A 23,729-nucleotide genomic window follows, 5' to 3' on the forward strand; every position below is an offset into this window, starting at 1 on the left:
TCACTTCTGCCGCGGAAAAACATCTCGCTGAGCTGATTACAGACCTGGAGAAAAAATACACGGACTCTTTCATCATAATACTGGGAGATTTTAACAGAGCAAACCTCTCCAATGAACTCCCCAAATACAGACAGCATATTAAGTGTCTCACCAGAGACAAAAACACACTGGACCATTGTTACACAGCTTTAAAGGACTCATATCATGCTGCTACCAGGGCTGCTCTGGGTTTTTCAGATCATTATCTAATCCACCTCATCCCAACCTACAGACAGAGACTAAGAGCTTCCAAACCCAAGGTTCACACTGTTAAGAAGTGGACTGAGGAATCAAAGCAGATGCTACAGGCCTGCTTTGAATGCACAGACTGGACTGTTTTTGAAACCTCAGCCACCGACTTAAACCAACTCACTGATGTGGTGACATCATACATCAGTTTCTGTGAGGACATGTGTGTGCAGACCAAGACCTTCTGCACCTTTGGGAACAATAAGCCATGGTTTACTCCACACCTCAGGAATCTGCACAGGGATAAGGAAGAAGCTCACAGCAGTGGAGATTGGGCGTGGTACAGGCAGGCCAGGAACAAACTAACAAAAGAGATCAAAGCAGCTAAGAGAAGCTACAGTGAGAAGCTGAAGAACATCCTTTCTACTGGTGACACTTCAGCTGTATGGACTGGTCTGAGAAACCTGACTGCCTATAGGAGCCCCTCCACCCATCCTGAACAGAGTCGTCTCCTGGCCAACCGTCTGAATGGCTTCTACTGCAGACGTGACAAGAAGCTGTTCACACCTCAAATCATCTCCTCCACATCCCATTCAGGAACAAATCCCTCCCATAAAGTAACCAACCCCCTACCTTCAGATCCTCTGCCTGCACTAAAGATCTCTGAGAAAGATGTAAATAGGCTCTTTCAGCGCATGAAAACAAAGAAAGCTGGAGGACCAGATAACGTCTCCCCATCATGTCTGAAAGCCTGTGCAAATCAACTCGCTCCGATCTTCACAAGGATCTTCAACAAGTCACTGGAGAAATGTGAGGTCCCCTCCTGCCTCAAATGATCCACCATCATCCCGGTTCCCAAGAAACCCACCATCCTAGGATTAAATGACTACAGGCCTGTAGCCCTGACGTCTCTGGTCATGAAATCATTTGAGCGGCTGGTGTTGAAGCACCTGAAAGACATCACAGGCCCCCTGCTGGACCCCCTGCAGTTTGCTCACCGAGCAAACAGGCCAGCAGATGATGCTGTTAACTTAGGTCTACACTTCATCCTGCTACACCTCGACCACCCAGGGACGTACGCCAGGATCCTGTTTGTAGACTTCAACTCGGTCTTCAACACCATCATACCAGACATCCTCCACCAGAAGCTCACCCAGCTCAACGTTCCAGCCTCCACCTGTCAGTGGATCAACAGCTTCCTGACAGACCGACAGCAGCAGGTGAGACTGGGGAGCATCTTCTCCCAATCCAGATCAATAAGTACTGGTGCCCCCCAGGGGTGTGTTCTATCCCCACTCCTCTTCTCTCTGTACACAAATGACTGCACCTCATCAGACTCGTCCGTGAAACTCCTTAAGTTTGCAGACGACACCACTTTCATTGGACTGATCCAGGAGGGTGATGAGTCTGCAGACAGACAGCAGGTGGATCGGCTGGTACACTGGTGTAGTCAGAACTACCTTGAACTGAACCCACTCAAGACTGTGGAAATGGTGGTGGACCTTTGGAGAACACCACCCCCATACACCCCCCTCACCATCCTCAACAACACTGTATCGGCCGTGGACCACTTCAGGTTCTTAGGAACCACCATCTCTGAGGACCTGAGATGGTCTTCACACATAGACACTGTTTGAAAGAAGGTCCATCAGAGACTGTACTTCCTGAGGCAACTCAAGAAGTTCAACCTTCCACAGGAGCTGTTGGTCATCTTCTACACTGCCATCATTCAATCTGTCCTGTCTTCATCCATCTCAGTGTAGTTTGGCTCATCCACAAAACAAGACAGGTCCAGACTGCAACGAATAATCAGGACTGACCTTCCCTCCATCCAGGACTTATACAGGTCAAGGGTCAGGAAAAGAGCTGCTAAAATCTCTGCAGACCCCTCACACCCTGCACATAAACTGTTTAGAGTTTTACCTTCAGGCCGCCGCTACAGAGCACTGTTTACTAAAACCAGCCACCACAGAGACAGTTTCTTCCCCCAGGCTTTTTCTCTGATGAACATTTAATAGAGTACAGAACAACTGCATACAGATGTTGCAAATGCACTTTATTAGATATGTGTATATTGTACATTGTAAATTTGTATATTCTGTAATGCAAAAACAGAACAAAAGAGCAAAGTCTACCGGAGGCAAATTCCTTGTTTGTATGTACGAACTTGGCCATAAAGCTGATTCTGATTCTGTACATGGGCAACTTCTAAATATTCTTACATTTGGTAAAATTATTAGTCACCACGGGACACACATCCAATGTTGTGCCGATGATTTCCAGTTATATTTACCCATAAAGCTCTGGAAGAGAAAAAACTGGGATGAGACATTTTCTATTTTTAAACTCAGACAAAACCTGTCTTTGGACCAGCACATCTGAAGAACAGACAGCCTAGTCTGTCTTTTACTGTTGATGGCATCAATTTGCAAAGAACCATGCCATTTAAATCCCATTTTAAACATGTTTCTAGGATGTCATTTTAACTGCGAATAATTTTCAAAATTATGAGTATCCTCTCAGAGTGACAGAAAAACTCCACCAGGCATTTACTTCTAGACCTCAAAGATAATTTAGATTAAAATGGATTGGTATTCGTTGGATCTGAATCTGACTTATGAGATTGCATTGGAATAAACAGAACTTATTTAAATTTCGACAGAAGTATATGCTATGCAACTGAAAATAAATTAGACCCATCTCAAAAAGCACCTTAAGATGACATTTGTAACATAAATAAACTGAACTGATTTTATTTTTATTAAACTCACTTCTGACACTCCTATGGTTCAATAAATTAAACCAGTTTAATGCTATGGTATTTTCATATATAAACAATGTAAGCTGAAAGTACCCATAAATGATAAATTAAATTCACTAAGATGAGGCTTTTTATAGGAATAAAATTAAAGTTAGTATTGCATTTACAGTTGTTTTGTTCAAGTCCAAACCAGAAGGCCAGCTAGCCACAGACTAGCCTTCAGTTCAGCTTAGTTTAAATGGTTTCTGGAAACCGTGATTCATTAGTTCTCCGGCTGCTGCCAAAAGAAGCAGAGTGGCCTTACAGTCACCTTGTGTGATCAATCACAGGCACAAACATCCTGATATCAGCTGCAAATGAAGCCTATGGTGCTCTAAGCCTGCTGTGTTGACTAATGGCTTCATGCAGTTTTGGCAGAGTTTCAGATCTGTCTGTTTCTTAAAATCTAAAACTGTTGAAATTTAACCTGCTTTATTAAGCAGAGTGAGGAGCCTAAAGTTTGTTTAGGTCAGTTCAAAACCATTTGATGACTCAACATGCACAGGATGATAACAGTCGCAGAAGTTGCAAAATGTGCAAACGGATTTAGAAAATCAAAACTGGTTGTGCTGAAAATGAATCAACAGAAAATGCACTGAATAAGGAGGCAAAGAGGTTGAAGCAGAGCTGAGTGAAACCACAAATAAAGTCAGCACTCTGCTCCCCGTCAATGACACAGCAAAACTGTCAGCAAACAGGGCAACCGAGACAAAAAGAGGGAGCATCTGATAATGTCTCAATGATTTTAGAGGCAGCAGTTTATCTTTTAATGATTTCCAGTACTAAATCAATCTTCAGCAACTAAATAATGTCATCATTGTTCTAGCCGCTTTGACCCACATGCAGAAAAACACTCAGGAAAAGTTTTAACAAGTTTATCAAGAAATATTTTGTTTGCTGGAGAAACAGGAACTCACCAGTTTGTGGAGAAGGGATCAATGGTAAATGACAAGTAATATTCTGGGTTTGTTGATCTTGATCTCTTTTTTGCTTACAGAGGGTGATTAGGAGATCCGCCAGGGGGGAGTAGAAGTGAGATGATTGAAAACTCCGGGAGCATGTCGGGTAAGTGAAAGGTCCAGGTAATCCTGTTTTACTTGCACTTGAGGTGGAGGTGGCACCAGGTGGATGATCTTGGAGGGAAGCACTGTGGAGGGTGAGCCAGGTTCGTTGAGAGGTAGCGAGAGGAGACTTGAAAGCCAATGCAGCCAACTGAGAAGATAGTCCGTGAAGTTCTCTTGCAGAGAGAGAGTCTGGATCTTCTGCAAACGCAGACTGGATAAGAAGCTCGGAACTGGAGGTAACCTGGGAAGGAGGAAACAAGAAGGTAAGAACTCAAGAAATAATCACAAGGAAACTTGTCTTGGCCAGCTAGAGTTACCACTGCAGGTTAACACTCAAGCGCCAGAGTGTTGGCGATGTTGGGTACTTAAGCTCCTCTCCTGATGAGGCTGATGGAGAACACCTGTGGACTCAGCTCCTACCGTGCGTTTGTTGCCATCTAGAGGTTGAATGGAGTTAGTAGCAGGTAAAACAGGTGAACAGAAAGAAACTCCCAGAACTCTGACAAATTAGGTCAGAAATGGGGAAATTTGGCTTCGTGTTTTGTAAAGTTGATTTTAAATTTGGATTGTTAAACAATCTGAACATTTCAGTTTAATTCATTAATTGGCATGTGCTTCATCCACACAGCTCTGTAGAAAAACTCCAACATGTAGTACTGTACAGTACCTGTGTGAGAACAGGTTCTTTCAGTGTTTGAATGCATAAAATGGAGAAAAATATAATGTTGTCTTCTTCTAATGCCAACAGTAATCAGAACCAAAACAATTCCCACCGGTTTCCTAAATTGCAAGTAGAACACGTCGACATGAACGCTCTATTTGGGTGCGACATCCCAGCCTTGAAATTCAACACCACTCGAATGCAGCATCAGCTAATAGCAACATCATTGTTGCTAATATAATTGCAACATTTGTTTTATTAAGCTAATAACAATGTCTTGGTTGTAAGCTAAAAGCACTCTCTGCATTGCTGAGTTAGTACTTCTGATTGTTTTGTCAACCGAATGCAATGTTTTTATTGCTAAGCCAATTGAATAATTTACATTTCCAAGCTAACAGCAACATTCATATTGCTAAGCAATTAGCAACATTTGTTTGCTAAGCTAACCGCAATGTCTGCATTGCTGAGTTAGTAAAAGTTGTTGTTTTGTCAACCAAAAGCAGTGTTTGTGTTGCTAAGCTAATAGCAATGTTTGTGTTGCTAAGCTTACAGCAATGTCTGCATTGCTGAGTTAGTACAAGTTATTCTTTTACCAACCGAATGCAATGTTTGTGTTGCTCAGCTAATTGAATTGCTTATATTTGTAAGCTAACAGTGACATTCATGTTGCTAAGCTAAAAGCAATGTTTGTATTGCTAAGCTAACGGCTATTTTTGTGTTGCTAATCTATTAGCGACATTTGTCTTGCTCAGCTAAAATAGCATAGGAAGTTTTTCGTGATTTAACAATAAACCATGTTCTCATCTACTCCTATCCTTTCATATCAGGTTAGTCTCTGTTACTGTTATATTTCCTGTAATAAGAGTGGTTTAATGCTTTATGAAAAACATCGGTCTAAAGTTGGTCTAGATCATGGTCAGGACGTCTATTTTTGAAAATGTAACTGCTTGAAAATATTGTCTTTGCCCATCCACATAAATATAAATCAAGACGGTTAGCTTTTTCGTTTAAGGAAGGGTGGGTACATACTGATTTTAGACAGATGAGCTGTAGGTTTTCAAATTGAAAGCTTGTGGCCATTAACGCTAACCAACAGTTAAATAACAGAAATGTTTTCCTTTATGTAGGCCACTGACCAACCCACCTTAGTTCAGGACAATGCTTTAATACTAAGCCTTCAACGTGTTTCTGTTGCCTCTAGGTAGCAAAAATAAATTTGTTAGTACAGGTGTAAACAGCAGGAGGCTAACAATACTGTGTGTGTGCTTAGAAGCGACTGATGAGAGTAATTAGTGGAGTTGTGCTATGGGAAACAATGCTGGGCCAAACTGTATTGCATCGGACAAAGCCAGGCACTGCACAACAAGCAGAACAGAGAAAAGGCAGGAATTTCACAGTGTGAGCCTGAGAGTGAATGATGGAGAAAAGAAGAGAGAACAACAGACAAAAGGAAAGTCAAAGACCACAATAAGTCCTTCTGAAACCCACCCACAGAGCTAATTATACTGGCTCTTGTCACGGTTTTTAATTTTCACAAAACTGAACACCCAGTTCTGTCATCCAAGTGATGGACAAAGAAAATTCTTTCATGCTGGCAGAACAATGGATGTGTTAATGAAGAGGTGACCGCTGTGAGCTGCAGATGATGTGCACCTAACTGTGTGAGAAGCAGAAGAGAAGCTGGCAGCTCCCTTATAGCTGATCTGCAGGATCAGGGTACTTTGTTCAACATAAAGACAGCTACGTACTCCTAATTTAATTTCATGGTTAAGTGTAATCATGCTGAAGGCTTAACAGGCCTTAAATACTTGGCTTAATAGGCTTAGAAGCTAACCAAAGTCATCAGTTTTTATCAAACTCAAGATAGATTCTCCAAATCTCTTTGAAACACTTCTTTGAAGCCTGAAGCGATGCTGAGCATTTTGTATGTATGTAATATTATATTCTACTCATATTAATCTCAAAGTGCTTTAGTTTTTTTGTAGTTTATTTACTTTGTTTTAGACCCTACAGAGGGTTTACTTATGATTTTAACGGAGCTTATTTTTTACATTTCTAAATTATTTATACTTTGTCCCTTTGGTGCCAAGTTATGCTCAGTATTCTGGACTGGATATAGGTACCTCCATCTGCTTAATCAGAATTCAAGTCAGTTTACTTTTATAGCGACAGTTAAAATGTCATCTCAAGGCATTGTATAAAAGACGCTAAGATTCCAATTAAAATACAATCAAGAATAATCTAGAAAAGTCCAAATACAGTCTGTTCATTTCCTTCAAACCACAATGGTCAGATTCAGATTTGATCATTCGATCTAAATTACTCAGCACAATAACTTTAGTTAATGCCACATAATACAAAATTATCTGTCTTAGGAAGTCGAACAACTCACTCTGCAGCGTGGGCTCATTCTGAGCAAGCAGGTGGAAATAGTCCCTTTTCACAGGATAAAATCTTGAACCAGGATACACAGCTTTACCTTTAGAAACTTCTCAGCTGGTAACATTTTCATTAATGCTTATAACTCTGAAAGAAACAAAGCTCTTATAATTAAACTGGACAGAAGAAACAAAACTGACCTCAACAACACTGGGCTTTAATATCAACGGTTCATTTATATTCAAATTCAGTAAAATAGAATATGGGTTCAGATGAGGCTTGTTTGTTAGATTAAAGGAATCTTTGAAAATGACAACCATTAAGCCTATTATTAGCATATTATTCACTCATAAATGAACTTTAAATGAACTTTCCAATAATATTCTAATTTATTAAATATGACTGTACATACATTTATTTGGGAAATTTTCTGGAAGACGTTGCGACATGTTACATCCTCAAAATTCTTTTGGTATCTGTTTAAAAGGCTGTAACAAAATGCTGACTATGTAAAGACCCTCCCCCTATGAGCTCCTTTCAGTAGTGGAGAACAGATGGATCTATGGATGGATGGATGGATGGAGATCCTTCGAGATTAAAGTTTTAAAATTGAAGGTTTTTGAATTGAACTGAATTTGAATCAACACCCTCCAGAAGGAGGGTAAGCCACAAAAAGTCACTGCTAAAGAAGCTGGTTGTTCACAGAGTGCTGGAAGAAAAATGTGAACAAAAATACACAGATAACTGCAGCCTTGAAAGGATTAGCAAGAAAAATGCATAAGAAATTTGATTGAGCTTCACAGGGAGTAGACTGAGGCTGGAGTCAGCACATCACAAACCACAACACACAGATGAATCCTACACATGGGCTACAAGCATCTTTACCTTATTTTGCTAAGGAGCAAAATAACTGGACTGTTGCTCAGTGGTCCAAAGTCTTTTTTGCAGATGAAAGTAAAGTTTGCATTTCATTTGGAAATCAAGTTCCCATAGTCTGAATGAAGAGTGGAGACACACAAAATCCACATTGCTTGAAGTCCAGTGTGAAGTTTCCACACTCAGTGATGATTTGGGGAGCCATGTCATCTGCTGGTGTTGGTCCCCTGTGTTTTCTGAAGTCTGCAGTCAATGCAGCCATCTACCAGGAAATCTTAAAGCACTTCCTGCTTACTTCTGTTTACATGCTTTATGTAAATGCTGATTTAATTTTCCAGCAGGATTTGGCACCGGTCCACATTGTCAAAAGTACCAAAAGCTGGTCCGATGACCATGGTGTTACTGTGCTTGATTGGCCAGCAAACTGGCCTGACCTGAACCTCATAGAGAATCTACAGACTATTGTCAAGAGGAAGATGAGAGACACCAGAACCAGCAATGTAGGTGACCTGAAGGCCACTATCTGAGCAAACTGGGCTTCAGCTACAGCTCAGCAGAACCATAGGCTGATTGCCTGGATGCCATGTTGCATTGATGCAGTAATTCATATAAAAGGCGCCCAACCAAGTACTAAGTGCATAGAAATGAACAACCTTTTCAAAAGCCTGAAATTTCTGTTTAAAATATCCTTTTTTATTGATCTTATGTAATTATTATGATGTTCTGAAACACTGAATTTTGGGTTTTCATTATTTGGAAGCTATAATAATCAAAATTACAAGAAATAAATGCTTGAAATAATTCACTCTCTGTGTAATGAATCTATATAATATATAAGTTTAATTTTCTGAAATGATAAAAACAATTTAACTTTTTCACAATATTCTAATTTTTCAGATGTACCTATATGTGTAAGTTTGAATTGAGAAGTTTAAAGTTCAGCAGAAATACAGTGTCTTGCAAAAGTATTCGGCCCCCTTGAACTATTCAACCTCTTGCCACATTTCAGGCTTCAAACATAAAGATATAAAATTCTAATTTTTTGTGAAGAATCAACAACAAGTGGGACACAATAATGAAGTGGAATGAAATTTATTGGATGTGTCAAACTTTTTTAACAAATAAAAAACTGAAAAGTGGGGCGTGCAATATTATTTGGCCCCCTTGCGTTAATACTTTGTAGCGCCACCCTTTGTTGCAATTACAGTTGCAAGTCGCTTGGGGTTTGTCTCTATCAGTTTTGCACATCGAGAGACTGAAATTCTTGCCCATTCTTCCTTGCAAAACAGCTGGAGCTCAGTGAGGTTGGATGGAGAGCGTTCGTGAACAGCAGTCTTCAGCTCTTTCCACAGATTCTCAATTGGATTCAGGTCTGGACTTTGACTTGGCCATTCCAACACCTGGATACATTTATTTGTGAACCATTCTATTGTAGATTTGGCTTTATGTTTTGGATCATTGTCTTGTTGGAAGATAAATCTCCGTCCCAGTCTCAGGTCTCTTGCAGACTCCAACAGGTTTTCTTCCAGAATGGTCCTGTATTTGGCCCCATCCATCTTCCCATCAACTTTGACCAGAGCACCTTCTTCCACATGTTTGGTGTGTCTCCCAGGCAGCTTGTGGCAAACTTTAAATGAGACTTTTTATGGATATCTTTGAGAAATGGTTTTCTTCTTGCCACTCTTCCATAAAGGCCAGATTTGTGCAGTGTACGACTGATTGTTGTCCTATGGACAGACTCTCCTACCTCAGCTGTAGATCTCTGCAGTTCATCCAGAGTGATCATGGGCCTCTTGCCTTCATCTCTGATCAGTCTTTTCCTTGTTCAAGATGAATGTTTAGAGGGACGGCCGGTTTTTGGTAGATTTGCAGTGGTCTGATACTCCTTCCATTTCAATAGGATTGCTTGCACAGTGCTCCTTGGGATGTTTAAAGCTTGGGAAATCTTTTTGTATCCAAATCTGGCTTCAAACGTCTCCACAACAGTATCTCAGACCTGCCTGGTGTGTTCCTTGGTCTTCATGATGCTCTCTGTGCTTTGAACAGAACCCTGAGACTATCACAGAGCAGGTGCATTTATACGGAGACTTGATTACACACAGGTGGATTCTATTTATCATTATCAGTCATTTGGGACAACATTGGATCATTCAGAGATCCTCACTGAACTTCTGGAGTGAGTTTGCTGCACTGAAAGCAAAGGGGCTGAATAATATTGCACGCCCCACTTTTCAGTTTTTTATTTGTTAAAAAAGTTTGACACATCCAATAAATTTCATTCCACTTCACGATTGTGTCCCACTTGTTGTTGATTCTTCACAAAAAATTTGAATTTTATATCTTTATGTTTGAAGCCTGAAATGTGGCAAAAGGTAGAAAAGTTCAAGGGGGCCGAATACTTTCACAAGGGACTGTAATAGTAAAAATAATCAACCTGCCGGCCTTATCAAAGAGTTTAAGTAGACCTTCCTTTGCAGTTCAAACTGAAACATTAATAGTGAAATAAAATGGTCCATAACCTGCTGAACTATTGCTGGAGCCAAAGTAAAAAGCATATTTAACCCCTTAGCGTTCTTGTGTTCAATATGAAATAATGATTTTTTTAAAAAAAGAGAATCTATTCGATCAGATTTAATAGAAAAGAATGACAGGAGTTTTGTAAACTTGCTTTCCAGTCTATCATCCATTATGTGGAGAACGACAGATTCAAACTTGTACAAAGAAAATGATTTCTTAATTCTCTTTGCTTTCCTAATGAGGCAAAAAACCACACTGAAACTAATCTTTACCAACTACAAATGATTCTTTCTAGCAACGGAAAACATCAACAACAGTCTGAATTCTCTATTATATAAATCCAATTAATTTATTTACTGTAGCTCAGAGATAAAGGGATGTTTAAAGTTTCCATGACAGAAATCAATCTGAATAGCATTTCTTTCCGTTTAAGAAAAATATTCAAAGTGAGTCGGGCATCATTATTTCCTCTTCCCACCTGTGATCCGACTCAACAGTGAAATTACCCACATCTAAAAATACCCAGCGTGTTCATTTGCAACTGATCGTTTAATCAAACGAGGGATCATTGCTGGTCCTGCTGGGCTGTTGCAGTAATGGCAGCTGTGGATGGGCTGATGACACACTTCCACTCAGTTTACACAAGGCAGAGGGCTGCACGCACACACACACACACACACACACACACTGAGGCAATGTACAGGCCAGTGGCTTAATGGCAGGATAATCTGCAGAGATAAGATGAGCATCCACCATCAATCAAATCTGTCTGCAGAAATCTGCACAGTCAGATCATTGCCGGTCCCACGTCCGTCAGATTGGCTCAATCTGCTCGGAGAGCTGGTGGTTGCGAGCTCTGAGGCAGCAGAAACCACCAGGAATGGGCTGCAGTGTTTATTTCAAAGCCAGAAACTGAGGGTTTGATCACAGAATCTGGTCTGGTAGCACCCTCCAAACACTTTACATCCATGTATATCTTGTTTTCTGGCTAATTCAGCTCAGCATGTCACTGCCCTTATTCATCCCAGAAAAAAATAAAAACATTATTTGTTACCCCATATATCCCATCCAGATTTAACTTTAATATTTGAAATTCTTGCTTAGTTTACCCATTTCATCAACTAACAACTAAACAACCACATTTAGATGTAAATTGACGTCTTTATAGAAACGTCTGAGTAGTGCATTTTACCAAACCCATGAGCAGATGACTCCAGTTAGCAACCAAAACACCAGAATGAAGAATGTTGTGGATGGTGATAGAAAAAAGTGAATCAGCTTTGTTTATCCAGTCACTGAGAAAAACAGCTCAGCACCCAGAAGAAATGATCTGATTTGGACATAATTAGGTCTGCATTTGCCTCTATAATCAAATAAGAAAACGTAATCTCAACACAAGATGAGGTCCAACTCATATCTGGGGATACAGAGTCCAGTTCAGCACAAGTTTAACTCAAATCAAACCAGATCATGCCACAGTCCAATCTGAATTATAATACAACAGAATCAAATGCTGTTCATTATTTAATGTTAGTTATTAAAAAGTTATCTGTCTAAGGAAGCCCAACTGATTGGATTTTCAAACTAATTCACCAAAGACAGACTAGATCTCGCTATATTAATAAATACACACATATATTTATATATACACGTGTATATATATTAGCAGTTGTTAACATTAGATCAATTAGATCAGTTACTGGGTTAACTAAGGTATTATAAACTGGACATTAAACATTAAATGCACCAAATTAAGCAACAGATAAAGCTTCTCTGCACTCAGTGGACTCACCCATTGTAGAACAAAACACATGAAAATATCTGGATGCATAAAAGACAAAATGAAGCAGTTTAACTGGTTTAACCTCAACAGAATGAGTTGTTCTGAACTTGCTTACGCATTTATCACAGGCTTTTATTCTGCGTATGGTTCTTGGAGCTTGTCCGGGCTTCACAGCGGACTGGACCGGAGCAGATACAGTAAATCCAGGGTTACAGTAAATATGGCTCTGAGTGAAACAACCAGAGGAGAAGCTGAGCAGCATGGAGCAATAGCAGCGACACAAGACATGATTCAAGATCTTAAGACACTACCTGGTGTCATTTGTATACTAGAATCTTTAGAGAAACATATATTTAAATATATTGTATGCACGTGTAATTTATCTTATTTTAATAATAATTTTGATTATTATTCAGCTAGGAACTCAAACATTCTCGACTTGCCATAACAAATGGGAACATAACGACACTCTGACTTAGAAGTTATCGCTTGGATCTGGGATTGAAGTTGGTCATACTTAACTCCAGTTCAAAGTCGGAAAAACCAGTTGAGATCACTGAGGTCATGGTTGGCGAGAGATTTCTGGCCTGCCAAGTCAAAATTATGACTCTGGTCCCCTTTCTGTTTTATTTTTCCAAACCGGAACCTGAATGTCCCAGATTCTGAGTACCAAAGGAATATACCACAACAGGCATTGTAATGAAACTTTTTCTTGCGATGCATAGGATTGATAGTTCTGGGCAAATCTAAAGCTATGTCCCTCTCTCCCACACACACTCGTTGAAACATGTTACCGAAAGCATTTATTATGTTTAACATTAGTATAGAAATGACAGAAAGATCCTCTGAAAAGGTTTTGTCTCGTACTTCCTAAGTACCTGCAGAGGGCTGATCATAGTCGTACGAGGGCAAGGGTCTCAAACTCCAGCCTCGAGGGCCTGTGTCCTGCTTCTGTTTCTGCTTTATCACACCTGAATAAGATAACGAGGTCATTAGCAGGACTGTCCAGAGGTGCCCAAGTCCAGTCCTGGAAAGCTACTATCCTGCAGCTTTTAGAGGCATCCCTTCCCCAACACCCCTGAATCAAATGACTGAATTCTCTCCTCAGCATTTAGTCATTCAGCTCTCCAGAGACCTGCTAACAAACCATTCATTGGTTCGGATGTGTTGGAGAAGGGATTCATCTAAAAGCTGCAGGACAGAAGCTCTTCAGGACTTGGGCACCCTTGATATAGAACTTGGCTACTTGTTGAGGATGAATTTCAGCCATTTGATTCAGGTGTTCGACCAGGGATGCTTTTAGGGCAGGGGTGTTCAAAGTGTCCTGGATGTTTTAGATGTTTCTCTGCCTTAACACACCCGATTCAGGTGATTGCAGTTCAACAAAACCTGATAATCAGCCATCAATGGAAATCAGGTGTGCTGAACCAGGGAAACATCTAAAACATGCAGGACACCGGCCCCCGAGGAGCGACATTGGACACCTCTGCTTTAAGGCTTGCAACCGTCTTCTCTTGAGTGACGCTGCAACTAAAAATGGAAACCCAAAACTAAACCAGACATTTAAAAAGCTCCGCATAAAAAATGTGACAAAACTGAAAGACTGAGACAAAATAAACCCCAACAGAGCTCCTCGGAATGAGGCCACTTTGTATTTTAATCCTAATCACAGAACCAGAGGTGGATCTAGCTTCTGTAAAGTGTGAGGGAACTTTTTAAAATTCATATGGTCATAAATAAGATGATTCTGGCAGACAGCAGCTCATGCTGCTTTCATTGCACCTCTTGCATTTTCTTTATGTCTCATCTGGGAGACCTCTGCTCACCACTGACATGCTGCTGACGGATTGACGACTCAGAGCTCAGCCTGGTGCCAAGGTTTCAGGCGTCTCAAATATCTGAGTCCAGCTCTCCGTGATCAGAGGAGTTACACCGCTGTTCGAGTCTGCATCGGCTGTGGATCATCGCTGCACTGACATGGAGGAGAGGCGTCGAGAAAGGAAAGATGGAGAGGGAAGAGAGTCAGAGAGCTGCTTATGAAAACTTTATGTGCTTCTGCCAAACGCTGGTTGAGAGATGCTACATGGAGCCTTGAAAGAGAAAAACCTTTGGGAACAAACATGACGATTTCATACAGTCATTTTCATTTTCTTTGAAATGTAGCTTTGACAAATGGGTTGCAGCAAAAGTCCAAAGAAAAACCTTGATTGATCTTCTGGAAGCCAAAGGAATCAAACATCTAACCAACCAATCCAGTCATCCTCTAACCTAGAGGTACCCAGTGCTATCTTTACCGGGCACTTGAACTGGGAGTTACTGGTGAGGAGTAACCATCGCTCCGTTTAAGTCCTCCAGGAGGTTCCAGCCAGGGTTGATGTGGCTCTTCGCTCAGGGTGCCCTTCAGTCATGGAGCGGCATCGGCACTTCAATGAAAAAATAAAAGTCACATTTTCTATTTGCATGTCGAGTCAACAGGGATTTGCACAGTGTGACAATGTAAGAAACATGGGGGTACACTGGGAGACTGACAAGAGAGCTGACAATACACATGCAAAATTAAAAAAGTATTTCTATGTTTAAGGAATCTGGAATGTTTAAAAGCCTCTTTACCGGATCAAACTGGAACTGGACAGAGATTCTTCAAAATACAGTTTGAGATACTTTGATGCAGGACAACCTCAGATTAAGACAAGCATAAAGATTTTAGTATGTAGTCTGGTTAAACCAAATTGATCACAGATTTTTTAAAGCACAGCTTTAGTTTGTAAGACCAAACAATAGCAAAAAAGGGTTTCATGTTTTCTCAGAATATATATTTAAATAAGTGTGCTGTGAAAAGTATTTGCCTTACGAATTTCTTCCTTCTGCTCTATTGTCACACTTGAATGTTTCTGATCATTGGGCGCGGCGCTGGTGGTGTAGGGGTTAGCGCGCAACCACATATAGAGGCTATAGTCCTCGAAGCCGTCCTGGGTTCGAGTCCTGGACCCGGCGACCTTTGCCAAATGTCTCCCCCTCTCTTTGCCCCTCCTTCCTGTCTGCCTACTATCAAAAATAAAGGCCTCTAGTGCCGAAAAAATTATAAAAAAAAAAAACATTTCCGATCATCAAAATTTGGAAAGGAGATTTTATAAAGGGTAAAATGCGCTTTCTGAACCAACCTGGTCCTTTGTGAAAAAATAATTATCCCTCCTGTTCAATCATAAATTAACTGTTATTAACCATCTTTTTTGGGAGGCTGAGTTCAATGTCAATAGCTGCATTCAGCCCTGATCACTGACAGACCTGTACTGTGGAGAAATTACTTAAACAGAACCTGTCTGACAACATAAAGAAGGCCAAAAGATCTCAAAAAGCATCTATGCCTCGATCTATAGAAAATCAAGAAGAGTTGAGAAACAAATTCATAAACATCTACCAGCTAGGAAAGGGTTGCAGAGTTATTTTTAAGTTTTGTCAAATCAGTCAACCACAGTGAGAACCATCATCCAAAGATGATGCTCCAAAGCCTCAATGAGTCATCCAAGAGGTCATAAAGAACCCAAAACACCATCTTAGGCTCTGCAGGCCTCAGTTAAGGTCAGAGTTCATGATTCAAAAATAGGAAAGAACTTGGGTAAAAATGGCCAGAACCACTCCTGACCCAAAAGAACACAAAGACTTGACTAAGGCCTACATTTGCCCAAAAACATCTAGATGATCCTCAAGATTTTTGGAAAAATATTCTGTGGACTGACGAGGCTAAGTGGAGCTTTTCCAAAGATGTTCGTCCCGCTACATCTGGTGTAAAAGTTATCCAGCATTTCAGAAAGAGAACGTCAGGCTGACATGATGGTGGTTTGATGGTCTGGGGCTGCATTACACTGACAGCTTGCCATAACTGACTGAACAATGAATTCTCCTCTCTAGCAAAACATCTTGAAGGAGAATTTGTTTTTTACCGATAAAGCTCAACCTTACTTGGGTCCTGCAGCAAGACAATGAACTAAAACACACCAGCAAGTCACCCTCTGAATGGGTCAAAAAAAACAAAAAAGAAGAAAGAAACATGTAAAAAAGTGATAAGTCCAAGTCTGAATCCAATTGAAATGCTGTGGTTTGACATTTAAAACTCTGCATGCAGAATTAAAACAATTCTGCAAAGAAGAGTGGGCCAGAATTCCTCCCTACCATGAGTGACCTATGAATGAATTTGGTCTAGGGGTCAATGACATTTTCAAATAAGGTTAGGGTGGTTTGGATTGCTTTTTCTCTATATAAATATTATTGTATAAAAATTGCTTTTTATATTCACTCAGGTTTCAGATCAAACTAATTTGAGAGAGTTTGGTCCATATTGACATGATAGCATCACACAGATGCTGCAGATTTGTCGGCTGCACTTCCATGATGCGAATCTCCCGTTCCACCACATCCCGAAGGTGCTCTATTGGATTGAAAAGGTGATAAGAAGAAAATAAGAAATAAGCCAAGCAGAACTGATTGATCAGGGTTTGTTTACCTTGATTCTTGTTGTGTCAGAATGACGTCATGCGTTGGATTTCTATTATTTCAAGGCGGAAAACAATTCCTGGTAAAGTCCTGCTCTGTGTTTTGGTAGAAAACAGCCTGCTTGGACTCTTACTGTGATCATAAAAGGTGCACCTGGGGAACTGATAAGACACTGAATGGAGAGGGGGGTGGGCTCTTCTTCTGCCTCCTGCTGTTGCTGTTGAGGTTTTCTCTCAGCAGGTTTAAAACAGACCCTGAAGCTTTTTCCATCCCTAAACTAAGCAAACCTCAAAGAACATCCACCGTTTTTACTGGTTCCTTTTTTATAAGTCAGCACTGCAGGACTGATTTATTTTCTTATTTTTGGTTAGAGGAGGGGGACTAAAAGTGAAGGAATGAGAAAAGGATAAATAAAAAGATTTTCTCATTGATTAATGAACAAGCAAATGCAATACAATATAAACATTACTCTGGCAATTTGTGATGTTTAGACAGTAGCATGAATTATTTTATTAACTTTAAAATGCACTATATTGCCAAAAGTATTCACTCACCTGCCTCGACTCACATATGAACTTAAGTGACATGCCATTCCTAATCCATAGGGTTCATCATGACGTTGGTCCACCCTTTGCAGCTATAACAGCTTCAACTCTTCTGGGAAGGCTGTCTACAAGGTTTAGGAGCGTGTTCATGGAAATCTTTGACCATTTAACCAGAAGAACATTTGTGAGGTCAGAGACTGATGTTGGACAAGGTCTGGCTCTCAGTCTCTGCTCTAATTCATCCCAAAAGTGTTCTATCGGGTTGAGGTCAGTTCCGGCCAGACCAGCTCATCCACACCAAACTCTCTCATCCACGTCTTTATGGACTTGCTTTGAGCCCTGGTGCAGCCATGTTGGAGGAGGAAGGGGCCATGTTATAACTGTTCCCACAAAGAGCATGGGATTGTCCAAAATCTTTTTCCCTGGAACTAAGGGCCCAAGCCCTGAAAACAACCCCACAGCATAATCCCTCCTCCACCAAACTTTACACTTGGCACAATACCGTCAGACAAGTACCATTCTCCTGGAAACCACCAAACCCAGACTCGTCCATCTCATTCCCAGAAGGAGAAGCGTGATTCGTCGCTCCAATGGTTTTATTAATTTCTTTACCTCTGTCTAAACCATGTAATTATTTCTATTTTTCTCTCTTTTTGTTCTATAAATATTTCCATATATTTTGCGTTTTCATTTTTCAATTTAATTTCTATAATTTTAAATATTTTCTTTACATGTATTTTTTTTAGATTTTCTTAAAATGTTATTTATTTGTATTTATTGTTTTTAACCTAATCCTTTGAGATTAGATTTAAATAGACAAATGGCTTTTGTGATAATTGATTTTCATTACTTTTTTAATAGATTAGTTTTAGATTTTCATAATCTTGTCTGCATTTTAATAATCAGTTTTCACTTTTTTTTTAGTTGCCATTTTTTGGTTTACATTTATTTTATTTTATTATTTTCTATTCATTCAAATAATTTTATTTTTGTCATATAAAATTTTATTTTACAATACTTCATTTATAAGTGTTTAAAATAAAATATTCCACATTTTTACAATACTTCTTTTGTCATAAAACTCCCATTTATTTTTTTATCTTTACATTTTATTTTACTTTTTAAAAAGTAATTAAAAGTAAAATTATGTAGTTTTTAGCTTCATTTCTTCATTATTAAAAATCCAATTTCTTTGTTTGTTTCCCCCAACATATCCCTCAATATTTATTGCTACAATTACATTTTTATTTATTTAACAATGTTTGATTTCAAATTTTAAATATATTTTTACATCTTTTTTTCTGTAGTATCTTAACTTTTTAAATAAATAGTACAGCTTTTTTTTTTACTTAAAATGTAACCGGTTTTTTAATCCTGTGTATTCCACCAATTTTAATTATCTGTCATATACATTTTTACCGCTTATTCCGTAGTGGGTCGCGGGGGAGCTGGTGCCTATCTCCAGCAGTCTATGGGCGAGAGGCAGGGTACACCCTGGACAGGTCACCAGTCCATCACAGGGCAACACACAAACAACCACGCACAAACTCGTTCATACATCTAAGGGCAATTTAGAGTTACCAATTAACCTAACAGGCATGTCTTTGGACTGTGGGAGGAAGCCGGAGTACCCGGTGAGAACCCACGCATGCACGGGGAGAACATGCAAACTCCATGCAGAAAGACCCCCGGATGGGAACCCAAGACCTTCTTGCTGCAAGGCAACAGTGCTATCAACTGCGCTACCATGCAGACCTTTACAATTATCTATTGTTGATTAAATAACTTTTTATAATTTGTAAATAATTAATGTTTTTTGCTCTTTAATAACCTTATAAAAATTCTTTACATTTAACCTTTTTTCCATTTACATCTTTTTTAATTTTAAAGTCATTATAGTCTGTGCCACCATCTATTCCCTGAAGTGCCCTTATTAATCATTTTCTTCAGCCTCAGAAGCATCTGTATCTATTCCCTGCATGTTGCTCATTTTGAAAAAAAAGGTGAAAACTGACCGTCTCTCAAACCGTGTCACTGGCTCAGTTTATGGCTGATTGGTTGAAAGTGGGTCAAAGTCTGAGCTTTTCATCACACAAGCTTCAAAAATAGAGAAACAGGAAAATTGGAGCAACATTCAGTAGATTTCTGAATGCGGAAACAAATCCAACAAAGAAGAAAATAATCCGGGTAAAACCAAAGCATTGCTACTCAAACTAGCTTGGGAAGCAGGGTACTGAGCAGCAGCCCCACCTGGTGGTGCCTGAAGGAGAGAGCAGCTTGTCTGAAAAGAAATAAAAAATAGCACAGCTGAAGCTGAATTCCCTATTTTTTGTCATGGACAGCACAGCACAGCTAGCTGCAACAGGAAGTTAGAAAACTTTAACGGTCCCTTAAGCCATCACTTGAATTGTTTATGATTTTGTTTATATAAATGTTTTTGCTGGTAATTGATTTGACTGTTCAGCGGGGTTCCAGGTCATTTCGCCACTATGCTAATTCATACCCTGAACTTTCATACCTTTGTGTTACTATTCATGTACACTAACCAAGGTGAATCTGTTAATTTCAGCCAGGAATTCTAATGAATTCTATAAACAAATGGCCAAAAAACCGTTTAACTAAAACTTTGACCTCTATCCAAACCAAAATAATTTTGAGTGACCTCCAGTGGGTGGATATATTTGTATTGGAGTCATATAAGTCCTTATGAATACTCGTCAGTTCTGTTTAAATTCATCCCACAGTATCGTTCAGATGAAGACTTGTTGGTAGGCTTCCAGTTATTGTCTCGCTGCATAACCCAAGTGTTTGGTCAGACATTCTGCTTCAGGAGTTTCTGGTAGAGATGGTCCCATCAGCTACAGCAAGATGTCATGGTCCTGAAGCAGCAAAGCAGGCCCAGACCATCAAATTACCACCACCACATTTAACTTTTGAATCATGATGAGGCCTTTAAAACTCCCAGCCTGGTTCATCACTCAAAACCCCAATCATGGGTAAGACTGCCGACCTGACTGCTGTCCAGAAGGCCACTATTGACACCCTCAAGCAAGAGGGTAAGACACAGAAAGAAATTTCTGAACGAATAGGCTGTTCCCAGAGTGCTGTATCAAGGCACCTCAGTGGGAAGTCTGTGGGAAGGAAAAAGTGTGGCAGAAATTGCTGCACAACGAGAAGAGGTGACCGGACCCTGAGGAAGATTGTGGAGAAGGGCCGATTCCAGACCTTGGGGGACCTGCGGAAGCAGTGGACTGAGTCTGGAGTAGAAACATCCAGAGCCACCGTGCACAGGTGTGTGCAGGAAATAGGCTACAGGTGCCGCATTCCCCAGGTCAAGCCACTTTTGAACCAGAAACAGCGGCAGAAGCGCCTGACCTGGGCTACAGAGAAGCAGCACTGGACTGTTGCTCAGTGGTCCAAAGTACTTTTTTCGAATGAAAGCAAATTCTGCATGTCATTCGGAAATCAAGGTGCCAGAGTCTGGAGGAAGACTGGGGAGAAGGAAATGCCAAAATGCCAGAAGTCCAGTGTCAAGTACCCACAGTCAGTGATGGTCTGGGGTGCCGTGTCAGCTGCTGGTGTTGGTCCACTGTGTTTTATCAAGGGCAGGGTCAATGCAGCTAGCTATCAGGAGATTTTGGAGCACTTCATGCTTCCATCTGCTGAAAAGCTTTATGGAGATGAAGATTTCATTTTTCAGCACGACCTGGCACCTGCTCACAGTGCCAAAACCACTGGTAAATGGTTTACTGACCATGGTATCACTGTGCTCAATTGGCCTGCCAACTCTCCTGACCTGAACCCCATAGAGAATCTGTGGGATATTGTGAAGAGAACGTTGAGAGACTCAAGACCCAACACTCTGGATGAGCTAAAGGCCGCTATCAAAGCATCCTGGGCCTCCATAAGACCTCAGCAGTGCCACAGGCTGATTGCCTCCATGCCACGCCGCATTGAAGCAGTCATTTCTGCCAAAGGAATCCCGACCAAGTATTGAGTGATTAACGGTACAAGATTATTTGAAGGTTGACGTTTTTTGTATTAAAAACACTTTTCTTTTATTGGTCGGATGAAATATGCTAATTTTGTGAGATAGGAATTTTGGGTTTTCATGAGCTGTATGCCAAAATCATCCGTATTAAGACAATAAAAGACCTGAAATATTTCAGTTAGTGTGCAATGAATCTAAAATATATGAATGTTAAATTTTCATCATTACATTATGGAAAATAATGAACTTTATCACAATATGCTAATATTTTGAGAAGGACCTGTAGATGTGATTTTGGATATTTGGCACAAGATCCCATAATTTACTTTTAAAAAGAGATCAAAAGTAATAATATTACTCCTGAAGCTTGATTTTAACTCTTTTTAAACTCTGGGTAACTAACATGTGTGGTCTTCAGATTGCACAGACATCAATGCAAAGCAAATAATGAACCATCACTGATGTGTCAGATGCTTGGAGAGCTGCAGCTCTGCCTCTGTGTGCACGGCGTGGCAGCGCCTCGCTGTGCCAAACGAGCTAAACTGTTGCCCAAAAGCCATTAAAAACCCATCAGTGAGCCACAGTGCTGGATGTTAGAAGCACAAAAACACATTGCAGCATCCTCGGCGTCAAAAACAACGGCTCCTCATAAACCTTCAGCATGCAGCACATCCAGCAAGGGTCAAATTAGAAGCCTCCTCAGAAGTTCTTCGTGTCATTTTCATCACGTCCAGAGGTGTTAAACCAACTGATCCTTTAAAGGAGTGAACATTCCTACCAGGTTAGACCATAGTTTGAACAAAATGTAGGACATTTCTCTAATAATTTACAAACATTTAAAGCATCTAAAACTTTCAGACATTATTTTGTAGCAACTACACAAATGAGATCGGTTTTCTCAAGCAGATAAACCAAAATACAAAAAGAAAGTTTGGTGAAAGAAAATTAAAAATGCTTTTCTAGTCAGTTTCACCAACCTTTTGTTTATAATCAAACATTTAACAAATTACCTTGATATTACCAGAATCACATAAATCTACAATATTCTACTATTTCTAGGAACAAATATCTACTTAAAGTAGACATTTCAATATAATTGCACAACAGTTTAATGAGCCACAAGCATCTGAATAAATCAGAATCCCATCAAAGTTAAATCATTTCAAAAGGTGAACCTTATAGCTTAGTGACACTCAGGGACCTTTTTAAGCATTTATTACTGGTAATTTGGATGAGTCGGGTTACAGCTAATTAAAACCCCAAATTCAGTTTCACAGATAATTTAAATATTTTACCTCAGACCAGTAAACATGATTTTTATAACAGAAACTGGGCAGACTGCTGATGTCTAGCAGACAGAGACAGCGTCAACAAGGAGGAAGTCACTGCTAAAGGAACTGGCTGTTCACACAGTGGCTGGATGCAAGCATAATAGAAAAATTAGTGGAAGGAAAAAGTGTGGCAAAAAAATGGATAATCACAGTCTTGAGAGGTTTGTGAAACAAAAGCCCTTCAAGAGTTTGGCGGAGATTTATACAGCAGGGACTACAGCTGGAGTATGAGCTTCAAGAACCACCACACACACACAGACATATCCAGGACGTGGGCAGCGAATGCTGCATATTTTGTGTTAACCTACTCTTAAACCAGTGGCATCAGAGGCATCTTACCTGGGATAAGGAGAAAAAAAAGACTGGACTGTTGCTCAGTTGATTTCATGTGGAAATCAAGGTCCCAGAGTATGGAGAAAGAGGTTGTTTGAGGAACACTGAAGTTTAGATAGCCATCTCATCTGCTGGTCCTTTGTGTTTCATCAAGTCCAAAGTCAACACAGCCATGTTCCAGGAAGCTGTAGAGCTTCATGCTTCCTTAAAGCTTTATGGAGATGCTGATTTCATTTTCAAGGCTGAGGTCATCCCTGTTTCTTGTGCATTTTCTTCCATTGTTTTTTCATCCACTGAATTTTTTATCAATAGACTTGGTAATAATGAGCTTCTTTAGCAATAAACTTTTTGTAACTTAGCCTCCTTGTGGAGGAAAGTGAGGACTGCCTGCTAGACAATATAAAGTTTCTGTCTTTTAAAAAACTATTTATTTTTTCCTGATATAATATCTAATAAGGGATGCACCATAATTCAAAAATTCACCTGATGGAAATTTCTTTGATAATTGTGTCTTTGGCATGGCTGTTCCAAAGGCCCAAGCTATGAGGATGATCTCAGCTGCATTGAATCCACATTTTCCTTCCATCTCATTGTGCTTCAACAATGTCTCTGAGGTTTAGCATCCTGGGTGTCGCCATCAGTCTCAGCTGTGAGCATCAACTGCAGTCACACTCCATCCAACAGGCTGAATATTGCCTTGCGTGCATTACATGCGAGATCAAAGCATGTG

General features: G+C 40.0%; 1 protein-coding gene across 1 annotated transcript in view; it reads right to left on the bottom strand.

Moving 5' to 3' along the window:
- Positions 1-13,922: 13,922 nt before the first annotated feature.
- Positions 13,923-23,729, bottom strand: part of man1b1a (mannosidase, alpha, class 1B, member 1a) — a 35,903-nt gene continuing 26,096 nt past the window's right edge. Inside the window, exon 15 of the mRNA XM_047371703.1 lies at positions 13,923-14,731. Coding sequence (XP_047227659.1) covers positions 14,709-14,731 — 23 coding nt within the window. The 3' untranslated portion in view covers positions 13,923-14,708. The remainder of the gene's footprint in view (positions 14,732-23,729) is intronic.

Source organism: Girardinichthys multiradiatus, chromosome 8 (assembly GCF_021462225.1).
Source record: "Girardinichthys multiradiatus isolate DD_20200921_A chromosome 8, DD_fGirMul_XY1, whole genome shotgun sequence".
In the NCBI taxonomy this organism is placed as follows: Eukaryota; Metazoa; Chordata; class Actinopteri; order Cyprinodontiformes; family Goodeidae; genus Girardinichthys; species Girardinichthys multiradiatus.